Below are 20,076 nucleotides of genomic sequence, written 5' to 3' on the forward strand. Positions count from 1 at the left end.
CCAGCAATTTTTTTTAAACATTCCCTAGAATGGAGTTTACTCCACGTAAAGAGAATGGTGACTCCAACCAACTTCTAGACATGTTTACTTAATCTGATTACGTTTCCAGGAGATTTGTTGGTTTGTTGTGGATGAAATAAGATGTTACTTGGTAAGACATAAAGTTTAATGAGAAAAATACAGTGCTATGATGTTAAAGGGTGTGTGCAGTTCTGATCAAGGTGAGGATTTTAGCTTTGACCGTTTTGCGAGATATTCAGAAACCACTCTATGAGATGTCAAAGGTCATGCAATTCTTATTGGTATCAAAAGTTTATTTGATGAAAATTGGTTTTGAAATGGCTGAGATATCCAAAAACAAGGTTAAACAAAGAGAGCCCAATAAAAGGCATGGCCTGTAATCTTTTGTTGTTATCACTTTTTTTGGATATCTCAGCTATTTTAAAACCAATTTTCATCAAATAAATGTTGAATCCTTCTTGAAATTATATGCTCTTTCATATTTCATAAGAAATTTCAGTCAGTATCTCACTTAGGAATGTTCAAAACATGAACCCCCACCTAAACCAGTATTGTACAGTCCTTTTAAACTGTTAACATGCATTTTAGGTTTTTGTAGATTGTATTACTATCAAACAAGGCTACGCGGCCATTACAAGATTAATCTAGAGCTTTCGGAAGAAACCAATATTATTTTGAAACTGCAGTTAATACCTGTTTGTAAACTGAAAATTTTTAAAAGTGTTGTCTGGGGCATCTTAAAGATAAATTTTGCAAACTGTAAATGAACAAAGAATTGACAAATGGATATTATGAAAAACCAAAAAGGTATCAAAATGTAGATACATTATGAGATCAATGCAAGAATGATTATATATCAATTAAAGTATATTGTATTTTTGTTTGTTGTAGCTTCTATTGGGTTCTTGATACACAGAAGTGGCCACTTGCAAACTTTGTTAGTTATATTATTTTGTATATTTAATGTCTGCATGAAAAAGTCTCCAAAATTTATTTCTTTCATCAAAAGATGATGCACTCAGCATGCTGTAATTTTCAGTTCATCTGAACTTTTAAAGATTGACGTTAAGAGGACCATTTGTGAAACAACTCCCTGAAATAAAGGAGGGGAGTATTTACAATTGTACAATTAAGTGTATATCGTTCTATTCCTCAAATGAGTGAGGTAGTCCGACCAATTCCTTATTGTTGATTTGTTCTTTTTTTTTTTTACATAGTTCGGCTTGTTGGTGGAGCTAATGAAAGTCAGGGTCGTGTGGAGATCTACTACGATAATGCCTGGAGCACTGTCTGTGATGATAGCTGGGGACAGGAAGATGCCAACGTCGTCTGCAGAATGCTGGGATATCCTGAAGCAGAGAGTGCCTCAGAATCAGCATCTTTTGGCCAGGGTGAAGGAAGGATTATCCTAGACGATGTTGAGTGCACGGGTGAAGAGACCAACATTCTTGACTGCCAGAACGGAGGACTCTTTAGTCACAACTGTGGACATTCTGAGGATGCAGGAGTCACATGTTCACTAGAAGGTGAGAAAGAACGAAACTAAAGGTAACCCCCACCCCCCTCAAAAAAAAGAAAAATGCAAACTGAAACTGCAAAGAAGTTTACAAACGAAGACTGTAATGTCAAGTTAGCTCTCTTACAGGCTGCAAAACAAAAGGATCACTGTAATGAGAGTGGAGATACTGCTACAATTTTAATAGCATCCTTAAGCGTATAAGGACTGTTTTCATTCTTTCATATTTCTCTTGTTTGTTTGTTTGTTTTCTTCAGTAATTGTAGCTACAACCACAGCAGAACCAGCAGCTACAACTACAGTTGAACCAGCTGGCTTGGAGGTCCGCCTTGTCGGTGGACCAAACCCCTGGTCTGGACGGGTGGAAGTCAACTACGACGGGGCCTGGGGCACGGTCTGCGATGATAATTGGGGTGAGGAAGATGCTGCCGTCGTCTGCCGCATGCTGGGCTTTAGTGGAGCAGAGCAGGCCGTCTCCAGGGCTCTGTTTGGGCAGGGCAGCGGGGAGATCGTGCTGGACGACGTGGCTTGCAACGGGACGGAGGAAGAGCTATCGCAGTGCTCCCACAATGGCTACTTGAACGATAACTGCGGCCACAGCGAGGATGCTGGAGTTATATGCTCCCCATCAGGTGATGTACTGTTACTGCATGGGATAACTTATCTTGACCATCTGAACATCTGATTGTTCTCAAGGTCCATTTTTCAAAGTTTCTACTGAGACACTGGCTTCATTAGCTTCATCTAAACACAAATTCTGCAGGATGTAGATGGAGGATGTATGAGTGAGGTAATAGTATGAGCTAACTCTCTGCAGTGGAGGAGTCGAGATTCAGGGGTTGATCCAGGAATTCCGTAATAGGGGTGCATTTACAAAATTAAAGGGGGTGCATACGCCCCCTTCCATTCCTTCTTTTTTCTTCTTTTTTTTAAACAAAAGGAAAAAAAATGGGGTATATGCCCAGTGCACCTCTGCCTGGATCCGCCAGTGAGATTTTACAATCTTGTATGTGGCTCCATTTCTGTAATGTCAGCATGAATGTCAAACCAATTTTTTTTTTCTTGTTCCTTGTCTTGAACGTAGTTCGACTGGTTGGTGGAGCTAACGAAAGACAGGGTCGCGTGGAGATCTACTACGATAATGCCTGGAGCACTGTCTGTGATGATAGCTGGGGACAGGAAGATGCCAACGTCGTCTGCAGAATGCTGGGATATCCTGAAGCAGAGAGTGCCTCGGGATCGGCATCGTTTGGCCAGGGTGAAGGAAGGATTATCCTAGACGATGTTGAGTGCAGGGGTAACGAGACCAACATTCTTGACTGCCAGAACAGAGGACTCTTTAGTCACAACTGTGGACATTCTGAGGATGCAGGAGTCACATGTTCACCAACAGGTGAGAAAAAAAGAAAATCCTACTTACTTCTCTAAACATTTTTGTTTCAGCAGTTTTTTACCGACTGCAAATCGCTCAAAATAGCAAAATGTGTGTGGCACAAATGTTTTGGTTGCTTTGTTTTGTTTCATTATAAACAAATTCATATTGATGATGGGAGTTGTTTTTTTTTTTTCTCTCTCTGTTACAAGTAATTAACAAATTGTCCTACATCCAAGTAGATAAGCACTGGATTAATCAGTGTTTTAGTAGCAGCCATGACAAAGAAATCATGGGATACGTACAACTATATATTCGAAGAGGATTCAAACCTACTATACAACCTTCTGATCTCTGAACAGGCATCTTATCCATAGTGGATAAGATGCCTGTCTTGAATTTTTTTTTTTTGGAAAAAATTTGTCTTGTGTCTTTGAAGCAATTTTGGGGCAAAGTTATCTTTCATTATCACTTTGCGTGCCAAGTTTATTTCCTGTCTGTACAATGTAATTTTTGTGTGAAATCTGTGCACATTTGACTCATTGGCAGAGAGAGGGTTATTAACTGTTCTAAAAGGACTGTATTGTATTTGGGGATAATGCACATTTGAAACAGAATATAAAGCAACATCCCTAAAGTGTACCATTTTGCTGTGGAAAAATGCTTGTATCTGCATCCAGCATGAGTGTCAAACTGTTTTGTTGGAATTGATTAAACCCTTCCATCTAGTTGTCTTAAAGTCAACTGAATAATTTTTTTCCAATTAATTGAGAACAAAGAGTTGTTCTTATTTGCATTAATGTCGGGCAATTTGTCAATCAATTGGCATAAAATCAACTCAGACACAGAAGAATTTCATCAATTCTGATAAATCTAGCAATTCTGATAAATCTAGCAATCCGGAGGTCTCGGGTTCGAATCCAGATGGAATCCCATTTTCTTTGCTCAATTTCTACTAATAAATGATATTCATTTCTGGTCAGTTTTCCTGTTTGCATTTGTTACGTACTCAAAAAGCTGCATCACTTCCGTGATCCCTCATTTCTATCCCCAAGTTGAATTATCCTTGGGGTTTATGCCAGGTTCAAGTGTGTACGTGTGTGTCACACACAAACACACTGCTATAGCTTCTGACCAATTTAGGGTTTCTGGGACGAACAATAAACATGGGCTTTCTACAGCTCAGTCGGTAGAGCACCAGGCTAGCAATCCGGAGGTCTCGGGTTCGAATCCCGATGGAATCCCATTTTCTTTGCTCAATTTTCCACTAATTCTGATAAATAACGCAGTAACCATTGCATGCTATAAGAATTAGAACCAGCGCTGCTGTCAGGCAGAAGCTCCATGGTCTAGAGGATAAGACGCCTGTCCAGAGATCGGGGGGGGGGGGGGGGGGGGGGGGGGGGGGGGGGGGCATTTCATGAAGCAGTTCGGTCAGATATTTTTTGGACAAACTGTTACAAGCTACTGAAATCCTTGCATCTGATTGGCTGAGAGCAAATTTTTCTGACAACTTTGTCGGACGAAATGCTTCATGAAATGCCCCCCAGGAGGCTGTAGGTTCACATCCTGCTCGAGCATATATGCCTATGATTTTTTTTGTCATGGCTACCACTAAGGCCCCCATCTCGCTTGGAAGGCGACCATGGCGATCTGTGACGATTTAACAAATCGTGGCGCGATCGCCGTCCATCTCCTTTTTTGGCCTCCGAGGTGATAACACTATAACTGTTTCTCTACGCTCGACCTGTGCTGTAGGCGATAGTGCCACGATAATGCTACGATGCTGCCACGTTTTGCCGCTTTTCTAAGCCGACGAGACCCGCTGCTTCTGCCATCAAAGCGATCATATTGCGATATTCGTACGCTTATCAAGACCTCGCTACAACAGTGATACGATCGGAGCAACAGTGATACATTTACACCGGGCTCATGCTATGGTCTCAAGCGATCGGGGTATAAAATGGGTTTCATGATTGAATTTTGTCAGGCAGATGTCAGTGTCAAACCAACATGGATATGCAGAATATGGTTTTACCCTTACATCTCAGCATTCTAGAACACACCAGTTACATGTAGAACCTGATGTGAAATTGCACCATTGCTTAAGTTATCCATTCAATGAAAATGGTAAAATGTGGATATGATATTAAAGAACTGGCTTACAAGCAAACTACAAATCGTATCCTACAATGAGACAATTTTATGAAGATATATTTGAAAAGATTATCAACTTAATTTACTTTCATTGACTTGCAATGGTATATGACAAACAAACAATTTAATAAACAGAGTAGATTGGTACTAAATGTACGTGGAAAAATAAATTATATACGCTTTTCTCCATGTCCCCCTTCCTGGTGTGTGCATCACTTTCTTTCATTCATTGTTGGTTCCTGTTACGTAATACTGTAAAAGTGGTAATTTTCATCGGCGATGGGGGCGGCTTTCGATGCGCTTGAGTTACACCTAACGCGTTGCTACCCCGTCAGAGTTACGAATGTGGCGCTTTTAATGAGCTCGTGAGGCGATTGTGATGGGCTCTAAAACCACACGGCGACCTCGCTACAGAAGTTTTGGACATGTTCAAAACTTCCGTAGCGAGGTCGCCGACCATGGCGATGGTGGCGACCCTCGGCGCTTCTGAACCGCTCAAGATACGATGGAGAAGATTTAAAGCAATCAAGCTACAATCCGCCGCGCTTTGTCAATTTTTGCTGATCGTAGCGGAATCGCCGTCTCGTGAGATGGGGGTATAAGACACTTATCAATGCAGAGCTTATTTGCGTCAATGTAGGGCGATTTGTCAATTAGATGCAAACTAATTTGTTGTTGCTATTATTATCTTTTTCTTGTTTTCTTAACTTACATTGTAGTCCGGCTGGTTGATGGTGCTCAAGAAGGAGAAGGTCGTGTGGAGATCTACTACAATCATACCTGGGGCACTGTCTGTGATGATAGCTGGGGACAGGAAGATGCTGACGTCGTCTGCAGAATGCTGGGATATCCTGAAGCAGAGAGTGCCTCGGGATCAGCATCTTTTGGCCAGGGTGAAGGAAGCATTATCCTAGACGATGTTGAGTGCACGGGTAACGAGACCAACATTCTTGACTGCCAACACAGGGAACTCTTCAGACACAATTGCGGACACTCCGAGGATGCCGGAGTCACATGTTCACCAACAGGTGAGAAAGAAAGAAAACTTTCCTTACTTCTGTAAACCATGACTGCTGTAGCTGTTTCAATCTCTGATTAGAGGTTTGTGCAAGAAGACTCAGTCACCTTTGTTGTGTGTGGAGAAAAAGAAAAAAAAAAGTTTATTAACACCTTGGTAACCACTGCAAAGGAACTGTCAGATTAACCTGAAGTTTGGTACACCTTAATCTTCTATTCATGAGTATGTAAAGTTACAACTAACTGTAATTCTGTCAAGAAAACTAAAAAAATCTGTATTCAGCCAAATCAACAAAAAAATACATAATTCCAGACCTTCTCAAAATCAGCCCATGCCCCTTTTCTAATTTAGGTTTCAGAAGTGCAGGACCCCATATTGCATTATTGTTTAAAAAAAAAAAATGGGCATGCATTTGGTGACTACCTCAGTGAAGATAAGACTACAGAATGTATGACTTTACAGTCCTACCTTTTTCAAAGGGAAATTGTCCTCAGCAAAACTGATGGACAATCTTTGGGCACCCTTCATTTTCAGTACACCTCTCCCATTACAATTGCACCCTATAAAACTAAATGTGACCCGCTACAACAAAAGGATCCTAAAGTCGCTGACGGGTGAGCAGAGAAAATTGAGTTTGAAATCAGATCCTCAAAATCCGTCAAAACATTTGGATTTCTGTTTTTGACATAAATTTGTAGTCTAATGTATCTTCTATCATCTGCCAAAATTTCGGAGCTAAATGATCAAAGGAAAGGCAAGAAAATAACATTTTTCTTGGCCATGATTTTCCGACTTTCAACGGAACAGAAAGGTGTCCGAAGATTTGGACTTAGCACCGCAGCTAGACTCCGCCCCTAGCAATGAGGGAGTGATCTCATTGGTCAGTGTGTGGCAAACTGGTAACTGATTGGTCATGCGTAGACTACTTGCGCTAAGCTTGAATGAACATCGCAGAGGTTGCTAGGAGCGTACCTTCTATTGTCAAACGGTGAAAACTGTCTTGCTTCGCCTTGATCATCATAGTGTCGGAAGGAAAACTTTGAAGGCGGTTTTCTTGAAACACTGATTTCTTAAACCACTTGACATGCGCTAGTAAAATCATCCATATCTCTGCAACTGAGTACATTTATGAGTCATGTTATATATGACAATAAAGTGGAAGAGTAAGGGAATGATATCATGTCATTTTCAGAAAATTGTCCTCCCCCGACTTTTGGATCCTTTTGTTGCAGCAGGTCACAAATTTTTGAATAAGATATTGTTTGGTTTTGTTTGGTTTTGTTTGGTTTTGTTTGGTTTGCTATGGCTTGGCTTTATTCGGTTTGGTTCAGTTTGGTTCGGTTTGATTCGGTTTGATTTGGTTTTGTTTGGTTGGTTTGGTTCGTTCGGTTTTTTTTTGGGGGGGTGGGAGACAGGACGGGTGATATGTTGCCCACTTATGCACTAGAAAGTTCTCTTTGAAGTTTGTGTGACTTCACTCTCTGATCGTCATTACCTTTTCATGGTTAGGTCCGCCCGTCAGTCCAAGTCCAGCAACCCTCAGTGCTCCTCTTGCAGTGCGCCTAGTCGGAGGCCAGAAGGACTTTGAGGGGCGCGTGGAGGTCTACCACGATGGGGAGTGGGGCACCATCTGCGACGACTCCTGGGACCTGCGCGATGCCGACGTGGTCTGCCGTGCGCTGGGATTTAGCGGAGCGAAGGCGGCGACCCCCTCGGCCTACTTCGGGCAGGGTGAGGGCCGCATTGTCCTGGACGACGTGCAGTGCGTGGGCAACGAGACCAACATTGGGGACTGCCTTCACAGTGGGCTGTACGAAAGCAACTGCTTTCACGTTGAGGATGCAGGGGTTGTGTGTCAGAGGAACGGTATGCATTCTGGATTCTTGATAATTCTCAACACTTGAAGAGTTTCATGGCAAAATGGGCTAGGCACCATTTTTACACATATTAAAAGTAAGTCCATCATCAGATGGAGTGAAATGAAACCTTTCCAGTGATACCTCGCACGTAGCATAACATGGAATATTCTTGAAGTTATGATTTAAAAATATCCTGCATTTTCTCATTATCTCTTTGCTGTGTAGCAGCTCTGATTGCAAATATCTGAACTTAATGAGAGTATAGTTAGCCCGTTTTACAATAAAGCTCTTCACTTGTTAACAGTGGTGATAAAAGTGTTACTGCTAGTCATAAAGTACTGCAAAAGTGGAAATTTTAATACGCAGTGTTGAAATATTTGCGCTTTTTGCACAGCCAGAAGCTACCGCGAAAATGAAAGTGCACACATATTTTGCATTATTTTGATATATTTGATATATACCACAACTATTAAACGTCATGATTCCGCGGAATTATAAAAAAAGAAGAAACAAAATTCATTTTACCCAGTTCAGTGCGAAAAAAAATGATCACAGGAAAACATTCCACTCTTTTGCTGAAGTGGAGGTCTGGGGATATGTCCTTTTCAGTCTCTCAGAAAACAAAGGAGTTGTGTGTCATCGAGTTTGTATGCACTCTATGAACAATACAGAAATTCAGTCCACACACATTGCCATTGGCTGCCTAGCTGCAAAAAAAAAAATAAATAAATAAAATGGTAATTAACTGTCAGTAAGTCATGGATTCCCAACTCTTAATACATATAGTGCTTTGTCTTTTGACGGACAGTTCGACTCGTGGGTGGCAAATACGGTGAGGGCCGCGTGGAGCTTTACGTCAATGGCTCCTGGAGCACCGTTTGCGATGACGCGTGGGATGTCCGGGACGCCGGCGTCGTATGCCGGATGCTCGACTTCCCAGGTGCCGAAGAGGCCCCCGGTAGCGCCGAGTTTGGCGAAGGAACCGATGCCACCATTCTGGATGATGTAGAGTGCACAGGCGATGAGACCAATATCTTTGATTGCGTACACGCGGGCTTGTACGTGGAAAACTGTGGCCACTGGGAAGATGCCGGAGCAGTCTGCTCAGTCAATGGTAAAATAAGAACACCATGCCAAAGTCCTAATCCAGCACTCAGTTATCATCATATCAGTATGGTATGGTTATTGATTATTATAATGATGTCAGTTGTATCCTCAAAATTGTTATCAATCTCGTATTGATAGCAATTCAAATGTCATTACCATTGAAACATTTAAAAAGCTTCTGAAATCACATATGTTCACATCTTGTTTTGATTGAATTTTCAATGAATTGTTCATTGGTGTGTATATCTCTATATATCTCTTTCTTCTTTTTCAACCTTCTTATGTACAATTATGACTACGATGTATGCTATTCTTTTCATAATTACGTCCCTCTGCGCCTCAGAATAGGATACTAGATCGAAGGCGCATTACAAATGCTGTACTTATTATTATTGTTATTACAAGAAATCAACTAAAAAGTCATTGAATATTATTGTGTATATACTCAATATACAGCTGATATATAAATCATTCAAAAGAAGACACTTAACCCTAATCAGGCTGGGGGGGGCAGAATCCGCCCCCCCTCGACGTTTCGCGCAATATCTTCGCAGCGCGATAAGCTCCCGCCGCGATGTTTCATGACTTTTTTCTTTCAAGTATCGCGCAACTTTTGAGACCAAAATTGTTTCGCCCGCGCGTACCGTTTTGACGCGACACCCGTTGGAAAAAAATTTGTCAACCCCAAAATTGCTCCAAAACGTGATTTTGTGTACAAATCCAATGCAAATTGTGTTTTTTCAATTAATTCACATAAAAATTCATATCTTGACTTAGAATGGACGAAATTAATTCATTTTAGCATAATAAAGCTTCGAAAAATGTCTGTGACAAATTTTGGCCAAAAAACAAACAAAAACAAAAGGTCGAAAAACAAGGAAATACATAAGAAATTCAAAAAACAATCAAATAAATAAGAAATTTAGTTCGATACAGATTTTTTTTTATCCTATGTCTCAGGAGAATGATGAGGGGAAACATTTTTAAAAAGAAATTAGCTTAATTAGAGCATTAATAAGTGATTTAGATCCCCAAACTGATTTTATGCATAAATTACAATAATTAATTAATATAAAATATAAGAAAAATTTTTCGGAGAAAGCAACCACATATTTTGATGGTATACGTCGCGGGCGTCGCGTGTGCCGATTTTCGGCGCGATCACGCGTTCCATAGGCGAGATCTGAAGGGGGGGGGGGGGCGGACCCAGCCTCATTAGGGTTAAAGGAAGGAAATACCATACCCCGCAAACCATATGAAACTAAGAGGGGTGCAGACTAAAACCTGTGAATTTTAACTTTAATATTAAGGACTATATGGTGCTCCTATTTCATTGCTATAAAAGAAGATTTAAGTAGAAGATATCTTCAAGGAGCCCCATTTATTATTACAAAAACCTACTGTAAAACCAGAAGCATTTGTGAAGTGGATCCATTGCAGTGGCCATTTGTGCCAGGTGAAACTTTTGCAAATCGCCACTGGCCTTCAATGTTTTGAGCAAACAGAACCTTTTGTGTGAATTAGTACTTTGGGGAATCTTGTCTGCCTTGCAAAATATGTTAAAGTTTCATTCACACGAAAATCTCTGGTTTTTAACAGTACATGTACAAATAAATTCCTACAGGTTGCCTGTTTAAAGTCAGTTGCCCTGCTTTGCACACTCAACCCGTTCAGTGTCGTGTAATGGCAGTTCTTGTTAGAAGAAAATAGTTTCTAGACCGATGTGTGTATTATGTTTTTAAAGTCAGCCAATTTTTCATTTTATAGAAATTGTATTTCTTAATCTTTCTCTCATTTGGTTGACTGCTCAGAGCAGTTTACAAATGCTGCATTTGTAGACTTGTGTATCAATCCAATGACAAGTCATGTTCCATGATGTACTTTATTTGGAAGATATGAATCATTCTAGACCTGTGTAAGAAAAAAAAAACTGCATGTGGATTAAAATACACCACAAGGAACCCAGCTTATATAATAATGTGAAATAGAAATGAATGTACTCATGTAAGTGTTGCTTGAAATCAACAAATCAAATCATTGAATGGTAAAATACCTAACAGATTCACACACAAAAATAAGAATGAGAATAAAATATCTTGAAAGCTATGATTCATAGCTAAAAGAAGATGAATTAAATTAGATTTGTTGTGATCATTTCACATGTAGAGCATTCTTAGATAAAAGCAAGACTGGCAATATCCTTGAGCTGTTTCTCAAATGATTAAGGTTGATAATATGTGACCCTGCATCACTAATTGAACAAAAAGTCACCAGACATGGATTTTTAGGTAAGGGCAGATTCTGAAAGAGCCGACTCAAAGCTGTAAAATTATTTATAAATCCATCAAAATGGACTCTCTGGACCTATCTAAACAGTGGAAAAAATGCACACACTCTGGAAAAGTTTGTAATGAGAAAAGACACTCTTAAGTATGCAAGGTCTATTCTAGTGCTTAATCTGACCGTTGGCTGGCTGTGTGCAATGAATGGGACAAAAAAAGGATGATTTGAAACTTCATAGCAACAACAACAAAGGGATTATCAGATTAAGCTGAAATTGATAAATAATGCTCTCCTGACACATTCTGTCCATGACTAATGCCAACTTTCAAAGCAGTAGCATCATTCTTGTAAAAGTTTTTAGAGATAAAGAGGGAAAAGTGTGTAAAGGGTTTTTAAGAAATGAAAGGGGGACTCTTGGACATACTTAATGACATTATTATTTTAAAAAGTTTTGTAGAAAAACTGCGGAAAATACAAATTTTTTAGCTTGTTTTATGATCACAAATTTTAGCATAATGTGGAAGAAGACTTGTTCTCTCGTACAATATGAAAAAGTCAAGATTGATCGGGTTGACTCGTTTCACCTATTTTGAGTCCTCACACAAAGTCAGTGCGTGCGACTTTTTATTGGTTTTGTGATGCACGGTCACATACATTATATACTTTATCTGCCTTTTCATTTTTCTTCACTGGTTATCAATATTTCACCAGTCCGACTCAGAAATGGAAGTAATGATGCCGAGGGTCGCGTAGAAGTCTACTACGATGGAGAATGGGGAAATGTGTGCGACGACCAGTGGGACGTTAAGGACGCCTCCGTCGTCTGTCGCGCGCTCGGCTTCAACAAGGCCTCTGTGGCGCTCCTTGACAGTCACTTTGGCGAGGGCGATGGGCGTATCATCTTGGACAACCTCTCCTGTACGGGGAACGAGACCAGCCTGATAGACTGCAGCCACTCACCGATCTACGAGCACAACTGTCAACCCTCCGAACATGCGGGAGTTATTTGCACAGGTGAGTGTGAACTTTCCAATACTGTAAAAAGTGAATACTTTTGCGCGACTACCAGCGGTAATTTTTCATGCTCGGCCGGATGAGAAGAGTTTTGTATGTTTTTAATGCCATGAAATCAAGACATTGACCACTGGACCATATGGCAAGCAAAAATATTAGCATGCTTTTATTTTCGCGCTAGTTTCTTGTTGCACGAAATGCGTGAAGATTTGAACACCGCAAAAATTTCCACTTTTACAGTTAGATTGTAGTCATCAGCAGTACATGGCCCTCACTGCTCTGTGCTCACCATTCATCATACTCGCTGATATTCTTTATTATTTTTATTACTGTATGTATTTTATGTATTTGCTTCCAAATCAGCAAGGAATATCATTTATGACCTTGCGGATTGTATACAAGGCATTCGTTGGTCAAGCCCCTAGTTATGTTTCTGAACACACTCACAATCTGTCCAGTTCTTGACACTCTACGTACTTCTATAAATCCCAACATGTAAAACAGAAATAATATTTTAGCAGTGCGAACATTTGCCTGTTCATCTAATAAACTATGAAATAGCACACCATCAGAAATGTGGAAATCTGGTAAAGTGTTATGAAACTGTTGATGAATAAGTATTTTATAATTATTACCGTTGCATTTTTGTTTTGTGACGCAGATGACGTGGATGTGAGGCTTGTGGATGGCCCATCGAACAGGGAAGGGAGAGTCGAGGTGATGTACCAGGGGACCTGGGGCACTGTCTGCGATGACAGCTTTGGCCTAGAGGAGGCCAATGTGGTCTGCCGAATGCTGGGCTACCCCGGGGCCGAGGCCTACCGCGGCAATGCCTTCTACGGGGAGGGCACGGGCGCCATTTTGCTGGACGACGTGAACTGTAACGGATCAGAGTCGAACCTGGCGAGATGCTCCCGCCGGCCTTTCCGAGAGAACAACTGTGCTCACTTTGAGGATGTGGGCGTCGAGTGCGCAGAGATAGGTAAGAGCAACCACAAGTCGATCAGGGGGATGTTTCATCAACATTTGTCAGCGCTGACAACTTGAATCACCATAGTAACAGTTAGTGACCAGAGCATCTCAGCCAATCAAAACCAAGGATTTTGCTGAAATTGTCAGTGCTGACGACAAATGTTGATGAAACACCCCCCAGGTGCAAACGATTTCAGAGGCAACTAGAAAAGCACTCTTGTCATTGCTAGAAAAGCACTCGGAGAGCACAGACATCTCTGCCAAGCCAGTAACTCAATTTTCAAAATAAAAGCCTTTTCTTTACGTCATTGCATGGCGCCTTACCCGAGCAGAGCATGCGCTTTATTGCGCGTATGTAAACCTCCAGTACGTGCAGCTTGTACCCCAAGTTCATTGACCTTATATGCCAAAAGATGAAAAATCCTTCAAAAATCCATAAAAATTCTTGGATCACTACCAAAATAGAAAGAGGTGTTCCTTGTGTCAATATTGACTTTTTATGCGAGTTTCATTTTAATCCGTACACAACTTTTTGAGCAAAGAAGGCAATTGCTGCTTTTTGGCAATACTTTGTACTGTTTTTGCCGAAAATACTACAGGTATTGTGGATTTTTTTTTTCCCAGACTGAACTAGATACTGAGCTTGTATGTCGAATGTAAGAAAGGGGAAAAAACTTTTTTTCAACGAGAAGTTTGACTTTTTTACCCTTCCGAATATTGTAGTGCTGTTTGCATTTTTGTCATATGCGGGTAAAGAAGTTTCAATGATAAGTGATTATGATAGATACATTGTAGTGCTCTCGCAATCTCATTACATTTTAAAATAACACCTAGATTCTGTGATCCGACTGGTTGGTGGAGATAATGAGAAGGAGGGGCGAGTGGAGATTTTCCAGAATGGTACTTGGGGCACCGTCTGCGACGACTCGTGGGATTTCCGCGATGCCGATGTGGTCTGCCGAATGCTGGGCTACACCACGGGAACCAACCTGGCCTTTTCCTCCGCCCGGTTTGGGGAGGGAGTGGGTCGCATTGCGCTGGACAACGTGGAATGCATCGGCAACGAGACGAGTCTGCTGGATTGCCGAAGCAACGGACTCTTCGAGCACAACTGTGGCCATTCAGAAGATGCTGGGGTCGCCTGTGCTCGTTAGTGCCTACCCATCTCATGCTTACAGTTCCTCATGCATGATCTCCCAACCTCACAAAGGCCATTTTGAGGCAGGATTGGGGGGGGGGGATGGCTGTGCCGTAGGAGCAGGCAAACTGTGGTATACATAGAGGCTAGTTTGTTTCTATGAACTGTGTACAAGAGAACACAGTCCTCAACAATTTGTGTGAATTAATCTATTACAGAATATATTGTCAACCGTTCATGTGCCCAGACACTTGGCTGAACTTGCCATCCCTGTTCATCAGCATTTAGTAAGGTTAGATATGAAACATACTTTTCCAAAGGAGCCAAAAAACATCTTCCACCGTTTGGAATTTGCTAGAGGTACATGAAAAGGGTCTACCAAGAAAACCTTTTTACAACTGTAGCTGACAATGATTTGCCAAGGCAGTGAGTTGTTTTTCCTGTTATTTTGAAATCAAAAGGGTGAAATAATTCTAATTACATGTGGATACAACATTTATTCCTGGAAGCGCCCTCTCTGTCCAACCGTGAATCTATAGGTAGAAAGTTGGTCAATCATGCCCTGGCAGTCATTTTCCCAAAAAAGCTACATCTGATTCGCTCTTATGTGGAAGATTAAAGGATTCTGCTATAGTCTGATTTGTTGATAAACGATGATGGTGTATAAAACATGATTATTTAAATACCAACCATGATTGGATATGTCCTCAGATTGCAAAGACTGTTGCTGAACGTACCTTTTAGCCAATATTTTGCATTTTCGTCATTGCCTTTAGAATTGAAATTGTGTTATCAAAGTGCTACTTCGCACATATCTTGTGGATATTAATGTGTCCATAAAGGGATCACACATTATGTGCGTCCTCGATGGCTGCAGGTTATCATGGCTCATTCATATCTGTCAACTTTGTGATCAACAGGAACCATGCCTCAGGAGCTGAACTTTGAACTGCGTCTCGCCGGCGGAAGGAACGATCGCGAGGGCCGCGTGGAGGTCAACTACAACGGCACGTGGAGCACGGTGTGCGACGACTTCTTTGGAATCGAAGACGCCAACGTTGTCTGTCGTGAGCTGGGCTTCCCCGGGGCACATAATGCCATCGGTGGGGCGCACTTTGGCCCCGGCTCGGGAACCATCCTCCTCGACGACCTCGCCTGCAGAGGCAATGAGACCAACCTGGCATCCTGCCGCCATTCGGGGCTCTATCAGCACAACTGTGGGCATGCAGAAGATGCCGGGGTCATTTGTAGGACAACAGGTGATCTTTGGAACTTTTGTCAGATGCATGAATCTAATTCTTTTCTTTCTCTAAGAGAGTGTTCCAGATTATTTATCAGGCGTTCAATATTCCACATTTGGTGCAAGTTTGTAATCCATTCATGCTTTAATTATATGCACATGTAATGCATGAAAAGTAAACTACGTTTACACTGGACTACCATCCAAGAAGGGAATTGACAGAAGGTATGAAAAGTAAACTACTCCAGAATCATCGTTTAACCCTTTGTGTGCTTTTGGTGCAGATTGGCATAGAAATCCCCATAGTGTTGTATCCCACTGGCTGTACATAGTCCCTGGCACGGAGAGGATTAATACTGATGCCAGAGTACTGTAAAAGTGGATATTTTTGCACGATTAATTTTTCGCGCTTGGCCGGGTAAGAAGAGTTTCGGATGTTTTTAATTCTGCAGAATTAAGATATCACACGCAGGAACATTATGGCAAGCAAAAATATTCGCGTCCTTTTATTTTCACGCTAGTTTCTGTTTGCGCGAAAGGCGCGAAAATTCCAACACCGCGAAAATTTCCGCTTTTACAGTAGTACGATGTGACGGCCAAGGAGAGTGCATGCAGGAATGAGGGGTCAGATTTTCCCCTGAGATTGGAGTGTTTCATTCCCCACTGACAATAGCGAGCTGTTGATCTTCGACACGAATGCTAAAGATGAGGCAATTTTATGGTGAAAATAGTATTCTGCACATGCACAAGGTAGGTGTTTTTATTGCTCAACCCAGGAGGCTGCATTGTCCTATAATTGTACGTAGCTCGCATATCAGATCTAAAACTCACTACTACAAGTAAAAACCCCAACGGACAGCACACCTCAAGAGAAGATGAAATATTGAAATGATTCATGTTTTTTGTCTAATTCTTAGGATTCTCCTTCTGCTCAAATGGCACAAAGTAATATGTTAATACCTTTAAACGTTTTTCTCATTGTAGTCCATTACTACGTGCATTACATTACTCTGCTAATTGTATATAGAGCTACATGTATTCATGGTACAGCACCTGTGTACATACAGGAACTTGTAGAGTTAAAAACATCATTTCAAATATTTTATCATCTTCGAAGTTCACAGGATCAAACATTATTGAAATATCCATCGGGGAAATCAAAAGTGACTCTTGGTGACAGGGCATTTTTGTACGCTGCACCAAAATTATGGAATAATCTCCCTTTGTTTGTAAGACAAGCAGTTACAATTAATGAGTTTAAGGCCAGGTTAAAAAGTTATTTCTTGAAGTAATGTATTTTCTGTTTGAATCTCTTGTATGCATGTCATTTTGTAATGCGCAGTAGAGTACATTATTATAGTAGCTGCGCAATATAAATGTCCTTTATTATTTGTTTAACTAACTTCCATTCTCAGATTTTAAATCTTGATGGGACACAAATTCGAGCCGTGTGATTTCAGGGCAGACACTTTTCTGACTAAGCCATTTCTGTTTCTCACTTTTCAGAAGTGCTAGTGAGTACATATCTCTGCTTTAATGTCATATCTCAGGTATGGATTCATTTGACCCCAATACATCAACACTTGTTTTATGTTTATGATTTCATTTTATTTTTCCTTCTTCCCAGTGCGGTTGAGTGGAGCCGCGTCGTACCGCCAGGGAAGGGTGGAAGTGTACCACAACGGTACCTGGAGCACCGTCTGTGATGACTACTGGGACGAGGCGGACGCCAATGTAGTTTGCGGCATGCTGGGTCTGCCAGGGGCTGAGGATTGGCCGGGCTCCGCCCGATTTGGGAACGGTGAGGGCGCTATTCTCCTGGACGACGTCCAGTGTGGACCGGACGATGATGACCTCTTGACCTGCCCCCACAATGGACTGTACAATCATAACTGCGGCCACAGTGAAGACGCTGGAGTCGTGTGTTCACAAGGAGGTAAAGAATTTTTAGATTACTAAAAATGCTGAAAACAAAGTACAAAATAATTACTCATATCTAGAAATACATGATAGATTCACTCATGATAGTTTTAGCATTTTTATTAAGGTCTTTCTTCACAGAATACAAAGGTGTATCTGTTGCCAGTCACAAGATTTGCTACTTATATCTTGTGATCGCAAAGCTATGTTTTGACTTTCTCTGCTACTGTAGCCCTATTTCGTTGGAAAAAAAAAAGTTTTTTTCCTTTCTTACACTAGACATACAAGCTCAGTATGTAGTTCAGTCTGGAAAAAAAAAATCCACAATATCAGTAGTATTTTTGGCAAAAACGGCAGCAGTTGCCTTCTTTTCTCACCCTCGATTGTTAATATTCTGCTTTATTCATTCAAAACATCTTGCAAAGAAGACATGAATATTCATTCAGCAGAGCATCATATATTGTACCATTTGATTTGAGAAACACACTTTGCGTGAAAGACATTTTGCAGTTGACAGGTTTTGTTACAACACAACAGATTAAAGATAGTTACATCATTGAATAAGGTTTGTTACTCAATTTCATCCACTAAAGAGAGTAACTGTCAAGCCGTACCTGAAATTAAAACATTGATGCCTCCATTTCGTGGACATCATGTAATTTGTTGACCAAACCCAATGGACTGGATCACTTTTAAAGCAACCTTTCTTTTTTTTTTTGTGGTTTGATTTGTTTGTCCCTCTGATCCTCTGAGTCCGTAAACACTCCAATAAAAACTGTCAAATCTGGGCTTTCTTGCAAAATCGCAAACATTTTTTTCTCTTTTTCCTCGCTGCGGTCAGTGCGTCTCGTGGGAGGTAGCAACAAACTGGAGGGCCGAGTAGAGGTCTACCACAATGGCAGCTGGGGCACGGTCTGCGACGATGATTGGGGCCAGGAGGACGCGGCCGTCGTCTGCCGCATGCTGGGCTTCCAGGGCGCCATCTCGGCCCCCGGGTCGGCCAGATTCGGGGAAGGCAAAGGGCAGATCGTGCTGGACAACGTGCTGTGCTCTGGCCAGGAGCTGACCATTTTGGACTGCCCCAATAACGGACTGTACGACCACAACTGTAACCATGGCGAGGACGCTGGCGTCGTTTGCACAGGTCAGAGTTTGCAATGCACTGCTACTCACGCACCAACTCTTGCATTATTATCGCTATTTTTATTCAGTCTTATTTCAAAAGTGAACGGGGTAGTTATGGTCAGGGCCCAAGGGCCTGCTTTTCAAGTGAGCCCTGTTATAAATAGCAAATATTACAAATAAAAATCACATAGCACAACAACAACAACAAAAGTAAATTAACAATCAAATGTAGAAACAAACAAGCTTTGATATCTATGTAGTTAAAAAATGTACACTTGCAGTTTACTGTTGAAAGGGGAAACAATGTACTTCTTGACAGCTTTCACACAAATTTGCAAGATTAAAATGCACACAAAAAAAATTCTGGTTTTACACAAAGAGATTTTATATAAAGAGTAAGCAGTCTCCACACGTATGCGTACAAATGAGGCTTCTAAAATTGCAGAAGGAGCACACGTACTCTCTGATCGAGGCATTTTGTCTTTTCATATCACATCTGGAGTGACTCTTTGTTCTTCATAACACATTTTTTTATTTTTCAGAAACGCAATGTGATTAATTGTTTAGATGTTAGTTTCTACCATGATCTATGATGATATCATTTCATCAACTAGAGTTTAGGCATTTTTGTTATTAACAAAATAAACTATTGGAACTTGAGTGTAGATTAGAAAGTAGTTTGAGCATTATGACATTTGTTTTGGATACATGCGTTCTTTGAATGAAAAGGCCATATAATCAGACAACATCACCAACATTATGGCTTTTGAGCATGATGATTACTCGAACATTGTGTCGTAACTATTAAAAGGTGCAAGGCTGGCTGTGTCGGTATTCAAGTCAAGCCCATTTTAACAGTGTGCTGCCATCTACTGCTCAATGTACAGGATGTGGGCAATGGAGGCTCCCTTGAGCGGCCGCTTCCACTACTGGAATAAGCCCTCTTGTGGTGTAATCTCTTTGGTTTTACAGTAGTTTGGCATGCCCCTTTTCCCACAGATGATCTCGAGGTTCGGCTGGTGGGAGGAGACAGCGCCAACGAGGGACGAGTGGAAGTCCTCGTCGATGACGACTGGGGCACGGTTTGCGACGACTCCTGGGACCTGGCCGACGCCGCGGTCGTCTGCCGCATGCTGGGCTTCCCCGGAGCCGAAGAAGCCCTGATGCTTGCACACTTTGGGGCAGGCGAGGGCGACATTGTCCTCGATGACGTGAACTGCAGGGGGAATGAAACCAACCTGGCCCAGTGCACTTACACAGGACGAGAGAACCACAACTGCAGGCATTATGAAGATGCAGGAGTGGTGTGTACACCACTAGGTAAGTGTCAAGTT

General features: G+C 41.4%; 1 protein-coding gene across 1 annotated transcript in view; it reads left to right on the forward strand.

Moving 5' to 3' along the window:
• The window catches only part of LOC139717677 (uncharacterized), a 609,026-nt gene that overhangs the window by 559,183 nt on the left and 29,767 nt on the right, over positions 1-20,076 (forward strand). The window contains exons 16-28 of the mRNA XM_071629179.1: positions 1,239-1,547; positions 1,795-2,169; positions 2,622-2,930; positions 5,786-6,082; positions 7,618-7,950; positions 8,752-9,055; positions 12,031-12,347; positions 13,009-13,329; positions 14,154-14,464; positions 15,392-15,716; positions 17,325-17,633; positions 18,459-18,761; positions 19,742-20,068. Of these exons, the coding sequence (XP_071485280.1) occupies positions 1,239-1,547; positions 1,795-2,169; positions 2,622-2,930; positions 5,786-6,082; positions 7,618-7,950; positions 8,752-9,055; positions 12,031-12,347; positions 13,009-13,329; positions 14,154-14,464; positions 15,392-15,716; positions 17,325-17,633; positions 18,459-18,761; positions 19,742-20,068 (4,140 nt within the window). The remainder of the gene's footprint in view (positions 1-1,238; positions 1,548-1,794; positions 2,170-2,621; positions 2,931-5,785; positions 6,083-7,617; positions 7,951-8,751; positions 9,056-12,030; positions 12,348-13,008; positions 13,330-14,153; positions 14,465-15,391; positions 15,717-17,324; positions 17,634-18,458; positions 18,762-19,741; positions 20,069-20,076) is intronic.

The sequence above is a fragment of the Diadema antillarum genome, unplaced genomic scaffold (assembly GCF_040938485.1).
Source record: "Diadema antillarum isolate AM-2024a unplaced genomic scaffold, OU_Dant_1.0 scf00000080, whole genome shotgun sequence".
In the NCBI taxonomy this organism is placed as follows: Eukaryota; Metazoa; Echinodermata; class Echinoidea; order Diadematoida; family Diadematidae; genus Diadema; species Diadema antillarum.